General features: G+C 41.7%; 2 protein-coding genes across 2 annotated transcripts in view; one reads left to right on the top strand and one right to left on the bottom strand.

Annotated features, from left to right (window-relative positions):
• Window positions 1-20,913, bottom strand: part of mtor (mechanistic target of rapamycin kinase) — a 76,241-nt gene that overhangs the window by 40,738 nt on the left and 14,590 nt on the right. The window contains exons 20-28 of the mRNA XM_072449612.1: window positions 20,596-20,682; window positions 18,811-18,978; window positions 16,827-16,939; window positions 16,346-16,508; window positions 15,674-15,766; window positions 14,727-14,873; window positions 14,002-14,144; window positions 11,871-12,033; window positions 11,041-11,186 (exon numbers count right to left, since the gene is read on the bottom strand). Of these exons, the coding sequence (XP_072305713.1) occupies window positions 11,041-11,186; window positions 11,871-12,033; window positions 14,002-14,144; window positions 14,727-14,873; window positions 15,674-15,766; window positions 16,346-16,508; window positions 16,827-16,939; window positions 18,811-18,978; window positions 20,596-20,682 (1,223 nt within the window). The remainder of the gene's footprint in view (window positions 1-11,040; window positions 11,187-11,870; window positions 12,034-14,001; window positions 14,145-14,726; window positions 14,874-15,673; window positions 15,767-16,345; window positions 16,509-16,826; window positions 16,940-18,810; window positions 18,979-20,595; window positions 20,683-20,913) is intronic.
• angptl7 (angiopoietin-like 7) lies at window positions 5,101-8,022 on the top strand. Its single transcript, XM_072449611.1, has 5 exons — window positions 5,101-5,572; window positions 6,518-6,618; window positions 6,690-6,884; window positions 7,084-7,279; window positions 7,400-8,022. Exons 1-5 carry the CDS (start codon window positions 5,224-5,226, stop codon window positions 7,567-7,569), a joined length of 1,011 nt encoding a protein of 336 aa, XP_072305712.1. The 5' UTR covers window positions 5,101-5,223; the 3' UTR covers window positions 7,570-8,022.

Here is a 20,913-nt window from a genome sequence, read left to right as displayed (position 1 = left end):
TCACACACTCACACACTCACACACTCACACACTCACACACTCACACACTCACACACTCACACACTCACACTCACATTCACGTACACATTCACATTCACACACACAGTATATGGTAGTGTCTCTTCCAAGCACACAAGAGCAGTGTTCACCTGAGGCAGCATCTGTAGGTCAGTAGATCTGACTGCGTTTGTCGAGACTGGGATTTCAACTTCGTCTATCTGCTGTAGTATTTTTGAAGGAAGTGTTTTTGTTTTAATTTAATAGTTTTCCACGAATGGTGCTGACAAGTGGAAGAGGTTACTCCTCCGATTACATTATATAATTCTTAGTTTGGTGATACATGCTCCTCGTTTCCACATGCATCACACACGTTTCTTGTAAATGACCCCATGGTTACCTATTGAGAGTGTACAAAGCATATTCTGGAGAAATAATTACTGTAATTTTTAGAGGATTTCCACAGAGGCAATAGAAAGGGGAGAGCTGTTTGTGGAGCGACATTCTTTGCTGTCTAGCAATACATGGTTAGAGGCTAGATAATGTTTAAAGGAGCTGTTTTAAGGGGAAAACAGCATGATGCTTAACATATAAAAAGGTATCCAGCTGGATGTTCCTCCTCAGCTTCTGAACGCTAGGGCCAGGAGGAAAGCGATCTGTACGGGAAGTATTGCTGCAGAGTAAGAAGTGAGTCACCAAGCACCTTGGGCAATAAGGAAGTCCAGGAATATCCACCTTTTTCCAAAATGGACTGACGCACAGCAATGACTAAGGCTTCTACCTAAAGTATATGCATATAGTCATCATATTCTATGTGTTGGATTATGACATTATAAATGCAAGGGCAGAGATTGCTTCTACATCATCAGTGTAGTCAAAGCGAATAGCCTGTCACTGTCACTTCGATCAATAGGATTACTTTTCTGTATAGGACTATAGGAGAAGATATAATATTAACTAAATAACAAAATTACATTGCAAACTACCAGTAATAGTGACAGTTGCCAGTGATGAGTTGCCAGTGATGAGTAGCCAGAACATTTCTTAATCCAGAGCTGAATATGAAACGGCCTTATCCATCCAAAACATGACCCATTGTTGTGACACATCAAAGCAATAACTGTCTATTGTGTAATATTGGGAGAATGTGAGAGGATTCATTACATTTACACTTAAAACCACAGTCCCCAAGCTCCTGGGATGATGCTAAGCAGAACAATGTGAAGTGTTTCCTTTCGGCCTCAGCAGACCAGTGGAGGAAAAGTTGAAGAGCCTGTTAATCCAAACACTTTGAAGGAGAAACATAACAGGCCCGAGGTGCATCAAACCAAGTCTATGTTTGTCATTTAGAATGATGTAAGATGAAGGTAGGCTCCAGTTAAAGTCTCAATTTGTTTGTCATAATAGAACATTACAGATGATCTAATCTACAGTAGATGTTCAGTGTTTGGCACTTGTCATTAAGTGGATTCATTCACAATGATAAGACGAAAGCAGATACTAAGACTAGGCACCAAGAAATTTTTAAATGTATTTTAGCCAGTGATACCTAAATTCAATCTGAAATTCAGTTCCTTCTAAAACATCTGTGGACTGGTGCATCACATAAGCGATGTCGGAGGATTGTGCGAAGATTGAACAGTCTCTGATGCCTGACAGAAATAATCTACTGGGGGACTTCAACGCCCACGTGGGCAATGACAGTGACACCTGGAGAGGGGTGATCGGGAAGAACGGCTTCCCCGATCTGAACCCGAGCGGTGTTCAGTTATTGGACTTCTGTGCTAGCCACGGATTGTCCATAATGAACACCATGTTCAAGCACAAGGGTGTTCATCAGTGCACATGGCACCAGGACACCCTAGGCCGGAGGTCAATGATCGACTTTGTTGTCGTGTCATCAGACCTCCGGCCACGTGTCTTGGACACTCGGGTGAAGAGAGGGGCAGAGTTGTCAACCGATCACCACCTGGTGGTGAGTTGGATCCGCTGGCGGAGGAGGAAGCCGGACAGATTTGGCAGACCCAAGCGCATTGTGAGGGTCTGTTGGGAACGTCTAGTGGAGCCCTCTGTCAGTAGGGTATTCAACTCGCACCTCCGGGAGAGCTTCTCCCATGTCCCGGGGGAGGCTGGGGACATTGAGTCCGAGTGGACCATGTTCTCCGCCTCCATTGTTGATGCGGCTGCTCGGAGCTGTGGTCGCAAGGTCTCCGGTGCCTGTCGTGGCGGCAACCCCCGAACCCGGTGGTGGACACCGGAAGTAAGGGATGCCGTCAGACTGAAGAAGGAGGCCTATCAGGCCACTCTGGCTTGTAGGTCTCCGGAGGTCATCGACGGGTATCGGCAGGCCAAGCGAGCCGCGGCTCGTGCTGTCGCAGAGGCAAAAACCCGGGCCTGGGAGGAGTTCGGGAGGCCATGGAGGAGGACTATCGGTCGGCACCAAAGAAATTCTGGCAAACCGTCCGGCGCCTCAGGAGGGGGAAGCAGTGTCTCACCAACACCGTTTACGGTGCGGGTGGAGGCCTGCTGACCTCGACTGGGGATGTCGTCGGACGGTGGAAGGAATACTTTGAGGATCTCCTTAATCCCTCAGTCACGTCTTCCGAAGAGGAAGTAGAGACCGGGGACTCGGAGGCTGGCTAATCCAACACCCAAGCTGAAGTCACTGAGGTTGTTCGCAAACTCCTCGGTGGCAGGGCTCCGGGGGTGGATGAGATCCGCCCTGAGTACCTAAAGTATCTGGATGTTGTAGGACTGTCTTAGTTGACACGTCTCTGCAACATCGCGTGGCGTTCGGGGACCGTGCCTCTGGACTGGCAGACCGGGGTGGTGGTCCCTCTGTTCAAGAAGGGGGACCGGAGGGTGTGTTCCAACTACAGAGGGATCACACTCCTCAGCCTCCCAGGTAAGGTCTATTCCAAGGTACTGGAGAGGAGAATCCGACCGATAGTCGAACCTCGGATTCAGGAGGAGCAGAGTGGTTTTCGTCCCGGTCGTGGAACACTGGACCAGCTCTATACCCTCCATCGGGTGCTCGAGGGTTCATGGGAGTTTGCCCAACCAGTCCACATGTGCTTTGTGGATCTGGAGAAGGCTTTCGACCGTGTCCCTCGGGGTGTCCTTTGGGGGGTGCTCCGGGAGTACGGGGTCCGGGGCCCTTTGCTCAGGGCTGTCCGGTCCCTGTATGACCGGAGCAGGAGCTGTGTTCGCATTGCCGGCAGTAAGTCAGACCTGTTCCCAGTGCATGTTGGACTCCGCCAGGGCTGCCCTTTGTCACCGGTTCTGTTCATAATTTTTATGGATAGAATTTCTAGGCGCAGTCAGGGGTCGGAGGGTGTCCGGTTTGGGGACCACAGGATCTCATCTCTGCTGTTTGCAGACGATGTTGTCCTGATGGCTCCATCAAACCCGGACCTGCAACATGCACTGGGACGGTTTGCAGCCGAGTGTGAAGCGGCTGGGATGAGAATCAGCACCTCCAAATCCGAGGCCATGGTTCTCGACCGGAAAAAGGTGGCTTGCCCTCTCCAGGTGGGTGGGGTGTCCTTGCCCCAAGTGGAGGAGTTCAAGTATCTCGGGGTCTTGTTCACGAGTGAGGGAAGGATGGAGCGTGAGATCGACAGGCGGATCGGTGCAGCGGCTGCAGTGATGCAGTCGCTGCATCGGACCGTTGTGGTGAAGAGGGAGCTGAGCCGAAAGGCAAAGCTCTCTATTTACCGGTCGGCCTACGTTCCTACCCTCACCTATGGTCATGAGCTTTGGGTAGTGACCGAAAGAACAAGATCGCGGATACAAGCGGTCGAAATGAGTTTCCTCCGCCGTGTGGCTGGGCGCTCCCTTAGAGATAAGGTGAGGAGCTCGGCCACACGGGGGAGCTCCGAGTAGAGCCGCTGCTCCTCCACATCGAGAGGAGCCAGCTGAGGTGGCTCGGGCATCTGTTCCGGATGCCTCCTGGGCGCCTCCCTCGGGAGGTGTTTCAGGCATGTCCCACCGGGAAGAGGCCCCGGGGAAGACCCAGGACACGCTGGAGAGACTATGTCTCTCGGCTGGCCTGGGAACGCCTCGGGATCCCCCCGGAGGAGTTAGAGGAAGTGTCTGGGGAGAAGGAAGTCTGGGAGTCCCTGCTCAGACTGCTGCCCCCGCGACCCGGCCCCGGATAAAGCGGCAGAAGATGGATGGATGGATGGCTGGATGGTATTATTATTATAATATATAAGTATATACAATAAATGCCCACCAATCGCTTATCATTAAATTAAGATATCTTATCTTATCTTATTAGCTTTTTAATGATAAGCGATTGGTGGGCATTTATTTTCCTTGCCTGTGTCAATGTGTTGTATTTGAGTGTATGAATCAAACTTATATATTAAGTGTGTTTATATATACATATACATTGCTATAATCCTTTACACACTAGTTCTGTAAACAAGCCGAAGAGGCACAGAGTTCCTTTTTTCTTAACAAATTCCTTCCTGCCAATGCAAACCATTTTGTCCAATTTAACTTTGGCAGTGCTTGTACGAACATCCTTTTAAAATCGTACTAAAAAAAACAACAAAACATGTCTGTTTCAAATTTTCAGTAGCTTCAATAGTATCCTTAAGCTCTAATTAAAAGTACTTAGTGAGTTTCTTGACGTGTGAGGGCCCCATTTACTGACAGCCCTGAGGCCAGGGACAAAACTATCATTAAACTCATAATTAAAGACTTAAAAAGGAGGAGGAGGAAATTACATACAACCACTCTAATGATTAAAACAAGCAAAGAAAATGTCTGGTGCTCTGGTTCTACCAACAATTCAGGCATTCTCTTAAGTGACTGAACATGCACAGTGCAGGGAGTCTGGTTTGCCTTCTGCTAATCTCTATAATGTTACCCTTCCAGCCATTAAAATATGTTTGGAGCCCAGAAAGCTTCAACACCTGAAAGAAGTGGGAACTCAACGACCAAAATTCAGATTATTGAGTGAAAGTTAAGATGAGGGGATAGGGAAGGGGGCAGGGGAAGGTCCTCCACCCAGAAGGTTGGAGAGGGTCAGTACAGTGTGCTCTCAAAAGGGAAGGGGGAGGACCCACATGCTAAATATTTAAGATGCTCAGCTCGAGGAGGGCTTCACTTAGGGAACAGTCAGCCTAGCTGAGCAATCCAAGAAGACCTTCCACTTCAAGAATTATTTGCAACTTTTTAAGGACAGAAAATTCACAAAACTCTTTTATAGAGACAATGAAATTCCACTTAATCCTGGAGGTTACATTGCTTCTTACAACCGTAACATGGGCACAGAATCCTAAAAAGAGACTGCTACCTCCAAAACCACCAAAAGCTCAATGCTGTGATGAGGTGCGGTCACTTAAGGTCCAAGTGGCCAACTTGACCAGTCTGGTGGAGGAGCTGAGCCGTAAGCAGGAGACAGACCTGATGAATGTGGTGAGGCAGATCATGGACCTGGATCAGCAGAACCGGCAGCAGGAGGCACGCGTGACCGAGGCAGAGAGCAAGTACTCCGAGATCAACAACAGAGTGGAAATCATGCAGTTACAGACGCTACAGTCGGCCACGCAGACTTCATCAGGTGAGACACTGCGCTCAAATTGTAATTGATAGAAACATTAGGAGGATATAAACTTTATTTTTAAATCACCAACTGATAAATAGGCCATGGATTTTTGTGTATTTACTTCAATTGAGCTTTCTTTTGGGTTGCAGAAAATAAGGTATTTTTTGATTCCAACAAATAAAATGTAATTTAATTATTTTAATGAAATTATTCTGAAAACTACATTCAAATTAATTTAGCAATTAATTTTAAAAACAATAGATGAAAATACACGAGATATGAATTAGTTTACAATTACTTTTTATAGTAGTAGTAGTCATTTAAAAAAAATAACATTTTACAATCTTTATCAAAAAAAAAAATCTGTTGTATTGAAATAGGCACTGATGTGACCAAAGCAGCCTCAAAGCACATTTAAATCAATTAACTATTTCAGCGTTAAGATCTCATGGCTAAAGCTGTCATAAATCAATCAGAACCATATTATCTTCTCATTCATGTGCTTTTGAAAGTGTGCTTATCTGCAGTGGCAGCTGCACAGCGCTGTACCGGGCATGACGCAATTGATTATTCCTATGGCTTAACAGTTGGACTTAACAAGGAGCACTGTGTCAGTGGCAATGAGAACACAGAGACCATTTTGCAAAGTGGAGTAAATTAGAGAAGGAGAAGCAGAGCAGGAAGAGATTAGAAGGCGATGAGGGGCCGCGCAGACCCTTTCTCAGACTTGTAAATGTTTTGTCTCACTATATAAACTTTGTAACGACATGGCCATTTTGAGTGATTGAAAGAGGAGGACAATTTCCCACTAATCTGATGTCTTTCAGCAGGTCGGGCACCCATATTTTTTTTCATCTGGTTAATCGCTCCATCTCTATAAAGTTGAAAGGGCATTTTTTCTGAAGCTCTCATAAAATACATACGGTTTAAGCATAACTGAATAGATCTTTCTCTTTCCAGATGCCATATACGACTGCGCTTCACTCTATACTAAGAGCTATAGGATCTCAGGGGAGTACAAACTGCCTAAAGATGAGTTTCTCGGCATACCTGATATGAATGTAAGTAATATATACTACAATAAAGTATCAGTACATTTGGACTGAAGTCTGACTCTGAACTCTGCATTTAGGTTTACTGCGATATGGAGACACAGGGGGGAGGCTGGACAGTGATTCAAAGGCGCAAGATCGGCCTGACTTCTTTTAACAGAGACTGGAAACAGTACAAAAACGGGTTTGGATCCATCCGTGGAGACTTCTGGCTGGGCAATGAGCACATCTTCCGTCTTACCAGGCAGCCCAGTGTGCTGAGGATTGAGCTGGAGGTAAATTCTGCAAATTAATTAAATAAAGGGCTAGTTTATCTTTAAAAATGTATATGGCTAAGAATGAAAGACCATAAACAAAAAGTGCTCATAATACAAACGGTGCTCATTGTAAAAAAAAAAAAAAAAACGTTGCTAATAAATCAAAAGAGCAACATAATGATGCCGTAAATCATATGAAATGTGTTTTCCGATGCAGGACTGGGCAGGGCAGAGCCGCTTTGCAGAGTATGGTTTTTTCACTCTGGCTAATGAGCTCAACAGCTACAAGCTCTTCATTGCCAACTACAGTGGCAACGCCGGAGACTCCTTACGCTACCACAACAACACCAACTTCAGCACCATGAACAAAGACAATGACAAATGTGTGGACGACTGTGCCGCACTTCGCAAAGGTGAGGCTGCTATTCAGGAAGTGATTTAAAGCCATAATTTTGTGACAAATTAGTGCCCAAAATAATATAAGTGATACAGTTTTTACCTAGAAGTAAAGAGGTAATTTTGTTCTCCTCCAGGTGGCTACTGGTACAACTGCTGCACCGACTCCAACCTGAACGGAGTTTTTTATCGCCACGGAGAGCACAAGAGGAGCTCAGATGGGATCACATGGTACGGCTGGCATGGATCCAACTACTCCTTGAAGAAAGTCGAGATGAAGATCCGTCCTGTGGGATTTCACCCCTAAGTGTTTCAAATGCCTCCAGGATCTAGAATGATGAATGAACAATTTGACTAATACTTGTATGGACTAACTGAGGCCTCAGAGTGGAACTAGAAAGAAATGAAAGATGCCTGTATTTGTACATTGTAGTTCTTTTGTGTATTTATCACTAAAATATTTTATTTTTTAAAAGCCTTGATAAATACTCTTTTACCACTGTCTTGAAAGAATAACTGGAATTTGGCTTGTTGTCTATTTGTTTTGAAAGCACAAAGTTACAGGGATAAACAACAACAGCGGTTTAAAATGGATGTGTGAGAGAAGTTATCCACGACTTATTGTGTATGATACTGACCTGTTACATTTTAATGTACAATGTTAATCATTGATGAGAATAATGTGTAATTTGTAAAATGTGTACAGCTTTGTAATTATGTCGATTTATGTGATAGAAAATAAACATATTTTTAAACAAAATTAGACTGTAAAATGAAAGCACATTAATAGAATGAAGCACATGATTTTATCATAAAGATTTGGCACTTGATCTTTCAAGAACATTTAAGGCAGGTGAAAGTTGTAAGAAACATTTCTCTACCAGTGTGCTGTAGCAGTGTCTAATCATTTGCAAGCAGGAGCCATGTTTAATCATTTGGGTGGTGAGCAGTGTCTGAGTGATTAGCGCTCTTGCCTTTCAGCAAAAAGGTATTCCCCTGGGTCGCTTTCCCGGGACAGTTCTGAGTTTACATGTCTGCTCCGGTTTCCTCCGGCTGCTCCGGTTTCCCCTTCTCCCAAACCACGCTGGTCAGGTTGGACCAAAGTGAAAAAGCGCAAAGTCGCAGCAGCTCAGGACTAACTATTCATCTGGTCTGAGCAATCTTACCTTAACTTAGTTACCTAACTTACCTTAACTTAGTGACAAATTCTCTTACTTATCTACACAAGGTTTAAAATGCGCATTTTTAAAAAGTCTGACATGAGATCATTCTTCTAAAAACAATTCAAGTCCTGTCTTTGTTTTGAGCCAACAATCACTCCACATTTGACCAATCACCTCTGACCTCTGTCCTTTTCCTGAAACGGTGGTCAAATCACGAGACAAAAAAAGACCACACACTCTCTCTGTACTGCCATATACTTTTACTACAATGAAAACAATACCAGTAATTGTCTTTGTATTGAAAAATGTTTCCTTGTTGCTCTACCCGACGCCTCCACACAAGAGTTCACTGTTTCCACCAGCTCCAGCAACAGGCCGAGTCGTATTCTTTGACTTTTACAAGGTGACATTCAGACAGGGTAAACATCTAATTAAAGCTACCCATCTCCTTTTATGAAACGGACTACAGCAGAATAGGGCTGGCTTTAAGAGGACCAGTGGACAGTGACAAATGGCCTGGGCTAAAAGTATTCAATGGAGACACTGTTAAGAGATCAGCTGCTATTGAGTCGACACAGAGATGCTGCCTGATCTTAAAGCTAGCTCTAACCTTTTTTATGGAAACCAAGTGCAGTAAAAAGAATTTACAGCCATTTACCACAGGACCCAGCACTAGCAATACTGCACTTATTACGCGGTCAATACGCAGGTTGAATGTAAATAGGATTTGACCTTGGGCTTTTTGCAGCTCCGTTAAATGCTTTCTCACACAAAACGATCAGATTCAACAAGGCAGAGAAAGGGGTGTGCTGTTTTATGAGGTGTCAAAACACTTTAATGGGCTACATTAACAAGCTGGTCAATTAGGTAATCAATGTAATTTGGGATGTTATGTTAAACCTGTAATGGCTTGATGGGAAAATTCAATTAAGCATACCAGGCTATTATATAACCTTAAATGAAATTTAAAGGTTGCTGCATTAAAATCTCATAACTGCGGTTTCCTGTGTTCACTTATGCATTTATTTTTGCAATGCTCCAAAATCTACAATACCTATGTAAAGGTTTAGTAGAATTTAACGCATGTCAAAAAATAAAAAGTGCATTCATGTATATTGGTGGCCCTCAGAGGCAACTGTTGTTGTGATTTTGGGCCTTACAAAAATAAATTGATTTGATGATTTGATATATTCTGTTCCGATTTAAGTTTTTTTACCATCCTAAATAAAAATCTAAAAATAATAACTTTATCATCATGACTGAATCCTTTAAATCTTATATATATTTTACCGGAATTATTTATTTATTTATTTTTTAAATTCTGCTTGAATATCGAAATATTCAAATTAATTTATTTAAAAAAAATATATATATATTACAATGTTTTTAGGGATATGTAACATTAAAATATCAAGTATATGGTGTCTTAATAATACATTTTAAAAAATCTGTACGTATATTAAGTAAGTACGTATATTTCTGATAGATCCCATTTCAGAAAAATCCTTGTAATTTAAGCCCACCACTATTTATTAAAGAGAATTTTTTCAACGTGGTGGGAGAAATACATTTACGTTTTATGACAGAAACAAGGTTATCAGATTCTGCCCATCCACCCAATTTCAACAAACCCATTCCAAACTCAAACCAATCCAAACAAAACTTGAGCCAGCAATCAATCTTTAACCTGGTATGCATAGTCCGAACACAAACTACCATCTGATGGCACCAAATTATGTCTCAAATCCACGATGCCTCCACATTTTCAGATCATGTACAATACTCAGGGCTTCGGGGTTTCACATTGTGCTCATCAGCCACTATTTTATGGGAAATCCTGGAGAGGTGAGGAGCAGATGGTGATATTGAAAACACTAGAGGGCCAGCTCCCATCATTCATCATCATCAAGGCTCCTGAGAAATTGAAAGCAGGCCCCAGAGAAACACAATTCCAGACACGCGCAGATGAAACAGAGGCAGGCGTCCAATTAGATGCCTGGGAAACATATTTCTCAGTGCCATGCCAGAGATGGAGAAATAAAGGAGGAGGAGATGAGAAAGGGATGGAAAAGATGACAGCGGATATCAAATGGTTTTGGTACAAAGGACATGTAGACTATCATTCGTGGGGGTTTTATGAGATCAGGATTTGCAGACGTGTTTTTGAAACGGAAGCCTAAACTAATGCCGGTAAATCAGAGACAACCGCAGAGCTACGTGTGTGATTAAAATGTGCACTGAACGAAAAAAATTATACGTCGGCGTGTGCTCATGAATATCAGTTAGAAAATAAAACAAATTGTGCTACTTGAATGCAGTAGTAAATTATTAAACAGAGTCTGCACCTCACAAGAAGAATGACGGAATAAAATATCACATAGTCCGGGCAACTCGCTTTGTAGTGACTTAAATGTTATTTGATACTGAAACACATTAAGTTCACAGACATCAAGATTGTGGCGCTTGGTGTGACGGAGGTGGAATAAAGAAACTATTGCAGATTTGGACACAATGACCCACCAATTCGTCTTCTTTCGTGAGTTAGCTTCCACATCCTAACAGCATGTTAAATGACGTGTGGTGGAGAGTATAGATCCAGGGTTAGGGTTGCCTACCTAATGAGGGACTCCAGGATCAGAGGAGAAGCTCCTTTCTGAAACTCGAGTTCTTTGTAGTGCAGAGCCTTGGCGTAGGCACGGCACTTGGCAGCTCGCTCTCCCAGCAGCACGATACCATTATCATCTCTCAGTGGCAAGGGACCCTAAAAATAAGAAGAAAGATTATGTTTTAGTCTCCAATTCTTTTTATTTAACGCTCTTACTAGTTTTGAGGGTAATTTTACTTGAGCTGGTAAAGATGTGTGACAATTTATAAGGAATATTCTGGTCCCCATTTCAACTGACACTTGAACAGTGGCACACTCTGATCTCACACAGGCCAAGCCTCTTAAAACACCACATTATGGTCATTCTTCTAACCCTGGATTACATGGGTTTCACCTAATGGACACAGCATGCATGGTAAACTGCCCAATTGGAACATGAGCTCTTTAGCACCATCTGTAAAAGATATTGGTGTAGGAAGCTTGTGTACATTCTCTTTATTTTCACACACACCTCCTGTGCTTTTACTATACAATCAATATAAGAAAGAGAAAGCTAAAAACTTGTTTTGGAATACTAAATTAATTCGCAAATCGATGGCAAACAATTCCAGTACAATGATTTTATTTCACTAATGCAACAAGTTTGTCAAGTAACTGTGACTGAATGTAGACGCCACAGCTTCTCCATTTCACTGGGACCATTTGAGTGACAGCTGCAATAGAAGTACGCAGCATGGTTGGGTTTGCTGATGACTGATGATGTATGAATTGTGAATAGGGCTTATTTTGGTTCACTACCCCTCTGATAAAGTTTGATGTGCAAGCTGTGAGCGTACAAACCTTGTCACTATGCTCCATAAACTCAGCCAGGTTTAGCAGCGTCTGGGTGACTTCAGCGATGTCCTGTGATGTTAGCGCCAGCTCAATGCTACGGATCAGCTCATCCTGTTGGTCCTCATTCAGCTCTGACCAACACGACAGGAAGGCCGCATTGAACAGATCCCTGCACAACGGTAGAGGAGAAGACGTGGTATTATATCTCATACAAATGTGGAACTGAAGGACAAAAAGTAGTACAGGTAATAAAAAACATGTATGCAAGAGATTCACATTCACAGTTAGAAATAAAATTGTCAGAACTTTATGTAATCAAAGGCATTTATTGCCAGTATTAAGGTTAAAGTTGACAAAGCAATACAAAACAAAGTAGACATGTTTTAGTGATAATGCCAGTGTAATATCTTATATGTGCAACATATTTCAGATATAGACTACATATTAAGGCTGGGTATTGCCAAGACCCTTGCGATACAATACGTATCCCGATACATGGGTCATGATACGATACGTTTCCCGATACTTGTATATTCCGATACAATTCCCTCATTACGATTTGTATCCCGATACATTTTTGAAAAAAGGGTCTTAAAAATTTACCAAATGGATAATGTTTTTACTCTGAATAAGTTGTTTATCCACAAAGCACTTATTTATAAATCCATTCTGCTCTAATAACTTCATACATCCAACCACCTGATCCAAATAGAAATATAAGGAACACATTCTAGTAAAGTATTGTATGTTTCTTGCCAAACAATTAGCATGATCTGAACATGCTTCAGGAGCATCTTCTGCACAGATCAGCTTCTGATCAGGTCCACAGCTCCTTCTCACCTCGGCCGAGAGGAGTGCAGCACAAACAGCAGATCAAAATTACTATTCCACCTCATTTAAAGCCTACGGGCCACAAAAATCCCCCCAAAAAATATCGATACTGTGACTCAGTATCGATATGCATATCGATACGGAGTCCGTGACGATATATCGCCATATCAATATTTTGAACACAGCCCTACTACATATACATCTGGAAACCACTAATATACTGTTTGATATCTGACAGCAGCAGCTAAAGTTTCATTGCACAGGTGCTTTGATAAAATGTGCGCTGCATGAAAACACGCTTTTCTTCCTATTTGTACTATTTGTACTAATTTGTCCATATATATATTACTTTATAACAAAAACTGTTAGTACTGAACACTCGCAATACTGACCTAACCTAATACTGATGTGCAATTCTGTCATATGTGCAATTGCTGTTGGAATTCATGTGCAATTCATGTGCAATTACTGTGAAATTCATGTGCAATCTATGTGCTGTCGTGACACATATTCATGTGCAATTACTGTCGTGATCACATGCAATGGTATTTATTTATGTATTTATTTATTTATTTATTTATTTGTCTATGGAAGTTTTTATTTATTTATAGGAGATCTTCTACTGAAAGTGTTTTTCAGACTTCCTATAAGTGATCTGTTCTTCTGTATCTATCTCTGTATCTACCTGCGTTGCACCAATGAAATTTCCCCATGTGGGACAATAAAGGAATATCTTATCTTATCTTATTGTTTCCAATCGATGTTACAATGAACACATGTACATACAATGCTTTTTTTTAATACCGCAACAACAGTCACTTTTGATACTAATAAATGGTCCCATTTATAACATTCAGTTTCTATTCTATCATGAAGACTATTCTATCAAGGCGAGCTAACCCAATTTAAGACATTGAAATTGATGTCTAGATTCAGAGAAGGCTGAATATTCTTCCTTTCTCCATGATTACATATGTTTCTTCATATAGACTTGAGGGGAAAAAAAGCATCTTGATGATTGGTACTACAAAATAAAGAGACCAGGCTTGTAAACTAGAAGGGAGCTCAAGAGCATTAGTCCTTTTTAGCAATCGTTCCCATAATTTAGAACACAATTCTACACCATCTGGAAACAACTATCTCTGACAAAAACAACTAAAATTGCAATGCTTGACATGTGGTTTGTTGAAGTGCAGAAAAACTTCCATTTGATTTTACTATATGTCTCAGCCTCTCCATTATGTCATTGTGTGGCTACGGAGCATTAAGCACCAGACAAGCATAGATAAGTCGAAAGCCTCTGTACCTAGCAAGGGGTATGTAGGTCTGTGCCAGTGACCAGCAGGAGCGCAGAGCCGGAGAGGACGATTCTTTGAGCAGGACCACGCTCAAACGACGCAGCCACTCCAGCCAGTCGTCCTTGGACACCTTTCTGGCAGCGCCCCAAGCCTGTGGAGGAACAGAAAGCACCCGGTCAGAGGGAGCACATGAGAGCTTTCTCCAGATGAGGAGGTCAAAGGGGTTAATGCGAACTGGAAGACTGTAAGGTATTAGTACTGCTTAAATATGATGAAAGGCAATATTAAACATTTTTACTTTCCCAGTGAAACAGAAATAAAGCCAAGTCAAATCATTACAGTCAATGTCAAAATTTATGTATAACTCATTCGGACTGGGAATTCAGAATTTGGTCAGTACATGTCATTTTTGTATACTGGACATTCATACAAAATACGAGATTTCAACAAATAACAAACTTTTAATTAATAAGGGGATTAATTCAGAGAACAAAAACTTCAGAATAAGGCATTCTATGGTCTTCTTGTGTTTATTTCTGATTAAATTCTCTCATTTTTACAGAGTCTGTCCCAGATAAACTGTGGATGCTGTTACACAAGGGGTGTTTACTGTACAGGTCTGTGGGTTTGCCAGTGAGACAAACATCTGACATGCAGTGTGGCCGGCACTGTGCACTATTTAATTAATCACACAATCCCACTATAAAAGGCCCATGTCTAGACTCCCTCTGACCTTCTGAAGAGCTGTGGTGCTGACGTGAAGCTTCTTCATCGGTCCCGCCTCTACAGGGCCGCTGACCAGAGTGTCGCCTTTGTTACCGCGGAGCTGGCGATGCTGGAAGATTAGAGGGTCCTCTTCCTCTTCTGCCAGAGTGTAGCCCTATTGTAAGCACAGAAAAAACATCCTTGAAGCCCACACACTAACAGACCACACACGGAGAAAGTTCAGACACTCATCACAACAAGTGCATTTCCACACATCATCTGGTAATAAACACGCGAGTAATGACTCACTGATGAGGAAAAGTAAATCTGGAAAGGTTATGAGAGTTTATTTGAGGATTGTTGTTGTTTGCCACTACACAAGGTTGTACACAACCTTGTGTAGTGGCAAATAAATAATAAATAATTATCTGATGCCCTAACACGCAAGCACGTATTACTACATTTGAAAAAGACTCGCCTGTGGAATAAAAGGGAGTTATACTGGCATTGAAGTAAACAAAAACTAGCTTGACATTTTGTAAACATTTTTATCATAATCATTTTTGGAAATGTTACTTTTTTTTAAAAGTGTTCAGTACTGCTACAGGGATAATTAAGCATTGTATTTCTTACTGTGGCAGGGAATGTCAAGATAATTACCGGTACAAAATAATCGTGACAATAACAGAAGCAGAAATGAGTCATTTAAATTGTACTCAATGTATCGGTACTTTAATACTAGTACACCTACATGTAAAGTGCATTTTTATCTGGCTGTTTTATTTTCATTTGTTAAAAATTGTATATGGAACAAGTCAAATATTAGCTGAATAGCACTCTAGTTCCTAATGATTTCAGTTGTTTGGTCAATATTGTGAATAATCCTAAAAACTTTGGTCTTCCAAGAAAAGTAACACTAAAGTTTGATATGGGGACATCTCTACGATATGAACGTCTTATACTCATCAAGCTTACCTTTACAATACGACAAATCAGTATGTCGTAGCGCTGATGGTTGATTCTGTGCTTGAGCATGACTTTGTTGACCATGGGGATAAAGATCTGGTACTGCAAAATAAGAGGAAAGGGAAGCGGAGTAAACAAAAGTGCTACCGCCTTCCGACACTATAAACTGAATGACTGAGTATCCTGGACTTGTATCGAACTGTTATGAGCTCCACATCAAAAGCCCAGTCTTCATGTGCTGCCAGATGTGCTTCCACATGGACTGCTGAGGTTGTGGGGTTAGAGCCACGGGAGGGGGTGTTCTGAGGGGGTAAGTGAGGGGGGGGGAGTGACTTCACCCCCTCTCATAAACGCTAACCTCCCCCCACTGTCAAATTATGAAATGACATCAGCAGTCTGGCAGGAAGTAGTTAAGATTTGGGACTTTGAGTGGCTGTTGAAATAACAAACCCAACAAGGGAGGACAAGAGAAAGCTACTGGATAAAAGGAAAATATTTAGTTGTTGAAACTAAGTACAGTACCTGCTGAATTTCAAGGATTTTGCTCACTACTTCTATGAATTACATCCATGCATTATCAGCAAAATGAGGCACAGAGAATAAAACATCTCTAAGAGCTGTGTCACAAGAAAGTGAAGAGATATAAAGCAGTGTGCTGATCAAAAATAATGCTGTTGCTACCTTCTTGCCCAGCTGAAAAACCAAACTGGACAGAGTGTCCATGGAAGTGGATCTGAGCTCAGGTGTGGTGTCCAATGCCCTCACGATTGGATGGATAATACGTGAAGCATAGTCAGTGAAGTCCAGGGACTCCGTTAGACGGTCCAGTGTCTCCAAGGCAACCCTGACGGACACAAAACATAGGCATGATTTTAAACAGTGGGACATGGAGACAAGGAGGACTTTAGAACTGTTAAGAGCTGCAGTAAAAAGATTGAAGAGTCTGCCAAAGCATTAAGTGTCAAACGGTACAACTGTAAAAGCTACCAGCAGAGCTTTCAGTTATGATCACAGCGGGTCTGGTATAGTTCACATTGAAGAATAAAACAGAAAGTGATTTAGCCAAGAGCATCAGGGGCAGTGGCCTTAAATATATTATATTGACGTTCATAAATAGATGGTTAAAAAACACAGGTTCAGCTGTGTGCATTTGAAAACGTACTTTCGGGCCTGCAGGGGCACATCAGGGGCATCAAACAGCTTGACAATAGGAGGAAGGAGCAGGTGGAGGTAGTCATCCAGATTGGCTCCAAACAGTTGAATAGCATTAAGCAGCTGAGAAGAGAGGAGAACATACTGTAAGAACATGAAAACATATCTGCATTTATTGATAAAGCTTATTCCTGTTAGAAATATTGTGTAACAGGAGCCAATTCAAGGTACAGCCTTTGCAATGGCCAAGAAATTACAGAATAAACACCTTTAAACCATTTTAAATGAGCACAACCATATGTTTTTATGACTTCGTCATAAGTATTTTGGTTATCATAATTTAGGAATATAGATTATATTAACCAGGTCAAATAGTTTACACTCAAGTGTGGGTTTGTGAAAAAGTGGGTCGTTCCAGAGCGAAACCAGCCCGGAACCCCTGACCTGAAGGTTTTCACTAAAATCCCCCGTCATAACTCCATATGAGAGCTTGTAAAGAACAGACTTTTAAACCCCAGGCCCAGTTGCCCTGCTAGGACATATCCAGCATGACTTCATAAGTGCTCCTCAGAGGGCTTCCAGATAGATGCTTGATGACGTGTGTAAAAGCCCCCTCCTCTAATCTCGCCCCCATGTCTGAAGTGCATGTGGCGAGACAGCAGGAAGCCGGTGGAGGTGTAGCAATGGGGCCGAGGTCAGGAACTGGGGGGCCCTGGACACAACAGCTCTCCCAAAATGATGGAAGCATGTTTTTCTTCTCTTTTCAAACTTGAAGGTAACTCGACTCCTTTTTCTGACCTCCAAAGATTAGGCTCCAGACCAGGACCAAAGTTATGGCTGTCCCGACTGTGGGCTGCCGGGTTATCTAATACAACAGCGAGATTGACTTAAGAAAGAAAAGATGTCTGTATGTCTCATAATTCTCTTTTTGTGGTTTACTGTGATATAGAGTTTGAGGTAGAAAGCTGAAAACTACTGGCAGCAACTGGTGAAACTAAATAATGTGTGTAATACATGTCTATGGTGCTTTAAAACAACTTAGGCGTCTAAAGTTTTGGTGAATATAGATGGAAACCGCGCAAAGAAAACAGTGGTACTATAACTCAAAATGTGGACAGAGCTTCTGGTCTCTATAAAAATCCAGTGTCTGTCAACATTTAAGTTAAAGCACCCACTTGTTTCAGAGAGCATATGATCAGCTCAAATGGCCCTACTCGCTGAGCGTTTTGTAAAGTATCTCAAGATTTATGCTTTATTTGAAATACGATAAATTAGTCTCAGATTTTATACAAATCAATGTGGCCTCCCTTCAACACCTCCTCTTACATAACACTGTATTTATGGTAGTTCTTGACATGTATTTAAAGCCATGATTAATTTACTGTACCAGCCATGGCTTGTGTATATAGCACATATAAATAGCAAAAATAACCTCATTATGGGTAAGTATTTTAACACTTCCATTAGGGGTGAACTCTCTAAATCTAGGAACATGCAGACAGCTAATGTAGGTCAAGTATTGTCATTTACAATGCTGATGGTGAATCTACAAACCTAAATAGTAAAGCGTTAAGTGTTTTGTGTTCCTTCGTTTTGGACAAATATAAAGGACCCAATTACATTCCAAAAATAATCCTGCCAACTGCTATCCTCAAAGGCAGGCCTAAATAATAAAATGTAAATTTTGTTTTAGTGTGAAGGCTCTTTGTTGCCTAACACACAAACTAAGACTAAATATGAATAAAATATCTACAACCATGATTAATCAGAGCTATGTAACGTTGACTTTTGTAATCAGGAGTTTATCATCAACCACACCATACATCAAAATGTTACATGTCAACACATACCCAATATTATGGTTTTGTAAAGACAATTACAATAAAATGTACCCACTGCTTTTAATTAGTTGCCAGAGGGCCAGACCCATTTAGACATTTCCATGGGTGTCTGGCAACTATGATCTCTAATATAATATGATTGTGAATACTGACCTTGATGGTAACACTGCGACCAGTGCTGTTGTCATGCATGAAGACCCTGAGCATGTGTGGGATGAGCTGAGGCAGGTAGAGCTTGAACTCTCCCCCCAGGGCCACCACAATCTGCTCTATCAGGAGGATGATGGTGTTCTGCATGGGGTTGTTGGGGGTCCAGTATTCCTTTAAAATAAACACAAAATGAATGTTCCATTAAAATTAAGAAAATGTCTCCTGTTGGTGCTGGCTATGTTTCCGCAGCGGTGTGATCAAGCTTAAAGTTTGAATTAAATTGTATAAAAACAATAACAGAGTGATCATAAGACTTAATTTGTAAATACAAAAGGAAACCAACATCTCCAACATTTTGGACACAGGTGCACCTTGTAACAGTCTGCCTGTGTCTTAGGAGATATGATTGCTTTGCTTAAAATGTTTCAAAACATTGATTAAACGTATCTTTCTTGCATTGATTGATTCAATCAGAGGATATTTAATTGCATAGAAAAGCATTCTTAATGTGGGCCAGGTCACCTCTCCACAGATCTGACCTGTAACTTGGCCAGTTCTGGTGGGGTCCCCTGCTTATACCCATGGAGAAATAAAAGTTTAATTTCATTACGTGGAAAATTACATGCAAAGCAATGTCCTCCCATAAGAGTCACCTCTTTTTCTTGTTGAACCGAGTGAACTTACAAGTGACTAAATCAAATTGAATTTGCAGAAGTGACCAATAATATATTGCATTAAAAGTGACCTAAATACATGTCCAACCATCACTTGACTTGAAGAAACTACTGTCAAGTTGATCTCAAAAACTTGACCTCAGTCCTGGTTTTGAAATGTTGATTGGGTCGAGCACGTTTCCATCAATAATCCAAGTGTGGATAGATTTACACTAAAATAACTTTCCAACATTTCCACGTGCAAGGATTAGTGTGCTAAAAGTAGATGGCAAAGAATGGGGGCAATTTCCTGTCGCGGAGCAGTGACATCACGTCTCTGTGACATCATTTAGGAAAGTGGGTACATTTCACTTAATAGCAGTTTGTCGGGGGGGCTTCGAAGTCACGCAATCCGTCAATCAGCCGGTGGGCCTCAGCTGTGAGATCTGGTGAGGTGTTTTTGTCCTGTGGTCCCCGGCAGCCCCCCGACTTCCTGTTCTGCTGCTAACTAAGAGAACGAGAGAGTGAGCGGACTAAATGGGTATTCCAGCCGCTTCATCTGGATGCAGCGCCCGAGCTGGAGTCGAGAATGAATGGATTCTTTGTTTTCGCTTGCCGTTTATTAACTCAGCGGGTCTTGACGAGCCATGGTCCGGTTCTATCGATAGCTCCTCTCCAGTTTCTGCCACATGTACAAGTGTCAGGACCAGCCTCACCTTGGTTCAGATACAGGGCTGGTAATGTGATATTTCAGGCCTTCACATGTGATTATGTGCAGGGTAAAAGATGGTGAGAAAGCTATGATAACCGATTTTGCATTTTCGTAAGGGAGCGCATTAAATTCAGCCTTTATGAATGCGATGTAATATGACCAATGTTTATGTATTTAATGTATGTATGTTGCTAAGGGAAAAAATGGACTGATGTTGTTTCACTAATTAGTAGAGGAGTTAACATATTTCACCCGCCTTAATGGAGTTCTGCATATGCTGAGAACGGCCGCAAATTTGTGATTATTTGTGAATTTTTTTGTGTTTCATTCACATGTAGTTTAGTTTACGTTACCTTGTTTAACCAAACACTTAACTGAAATCAGTGTTCAGGAACAGAGCTGGTGTAGAAAGTAGTTACTCACTCTGATTAGTGTGAAAATGTCATCCATGTAAGGCCGGATGTGGATTTTCACAAAGCACACCACCATGCCCATCTGCTGGAATAGGAACTGCGGGACAAAAACAAATAATGTTGATTAGACAAACAAACTTGAAAGCTCATTGGAAAATGTTGAAACACGACTGCTTTGCTACAAACACCCACGTAATCGGAATGGCACTATTGAGGATTAAGTTCAGTTTATTAAAATGTTTAAGATTATAACATTGAACAGGCACTACTACAGAACACTACAAGTGCTATAGTGAAAATTATACTTTTTATTCCCTCAATTTCAATG

This window comes from Eucyclogobius newberryi, unplaced genomic scaffold (genome assembly GCF_026437365.1).
Source record: "Eucyclogobius newberryi isolate DKJ021-1_F unplaced genomic scaffold, fEucNew1.0.hap1 SCAF_17, whole genome shotgun sequence".
In the NCBI taxonomy this organism is placed as follows: domain Eukaryota; kingdom Metazoa; phylum Chordata; class Actinopteri; order Gobiiformes; family Gobiidae; genus Eucyclogobius; species Eucyclogobius newberryi.
Note: the sequence above shows the minus strand (reverse complement) of the source record. Positions and strands in the feature narration are given on the sequence as shown.

Excerpts from the sequence above, each read along its gene's own strand:
- angptl7 (XM_072449611.1), top strand. The coding sequence starts at position 5,224 with ATGAAATTCCACTTAATCCTGGAGGTTACATTGCTTCTTACAACCGTA. Across the intron at positions 6,619-6,689 it reads TCGGCATACCTGATATGAAT|GTTTACTGCGATATGGAGAC; the intron begins GTAAGTAATATA and ends CTCTGCATTTAG. Across the intron at positions 7,280-7,399 it reads CTGTGCCGCACTTCGCAAAG|GTGGCTACTGGTACAACTGC; the intron begins GTGAGGCTGCTA and ends GTTCTCCTCCAG.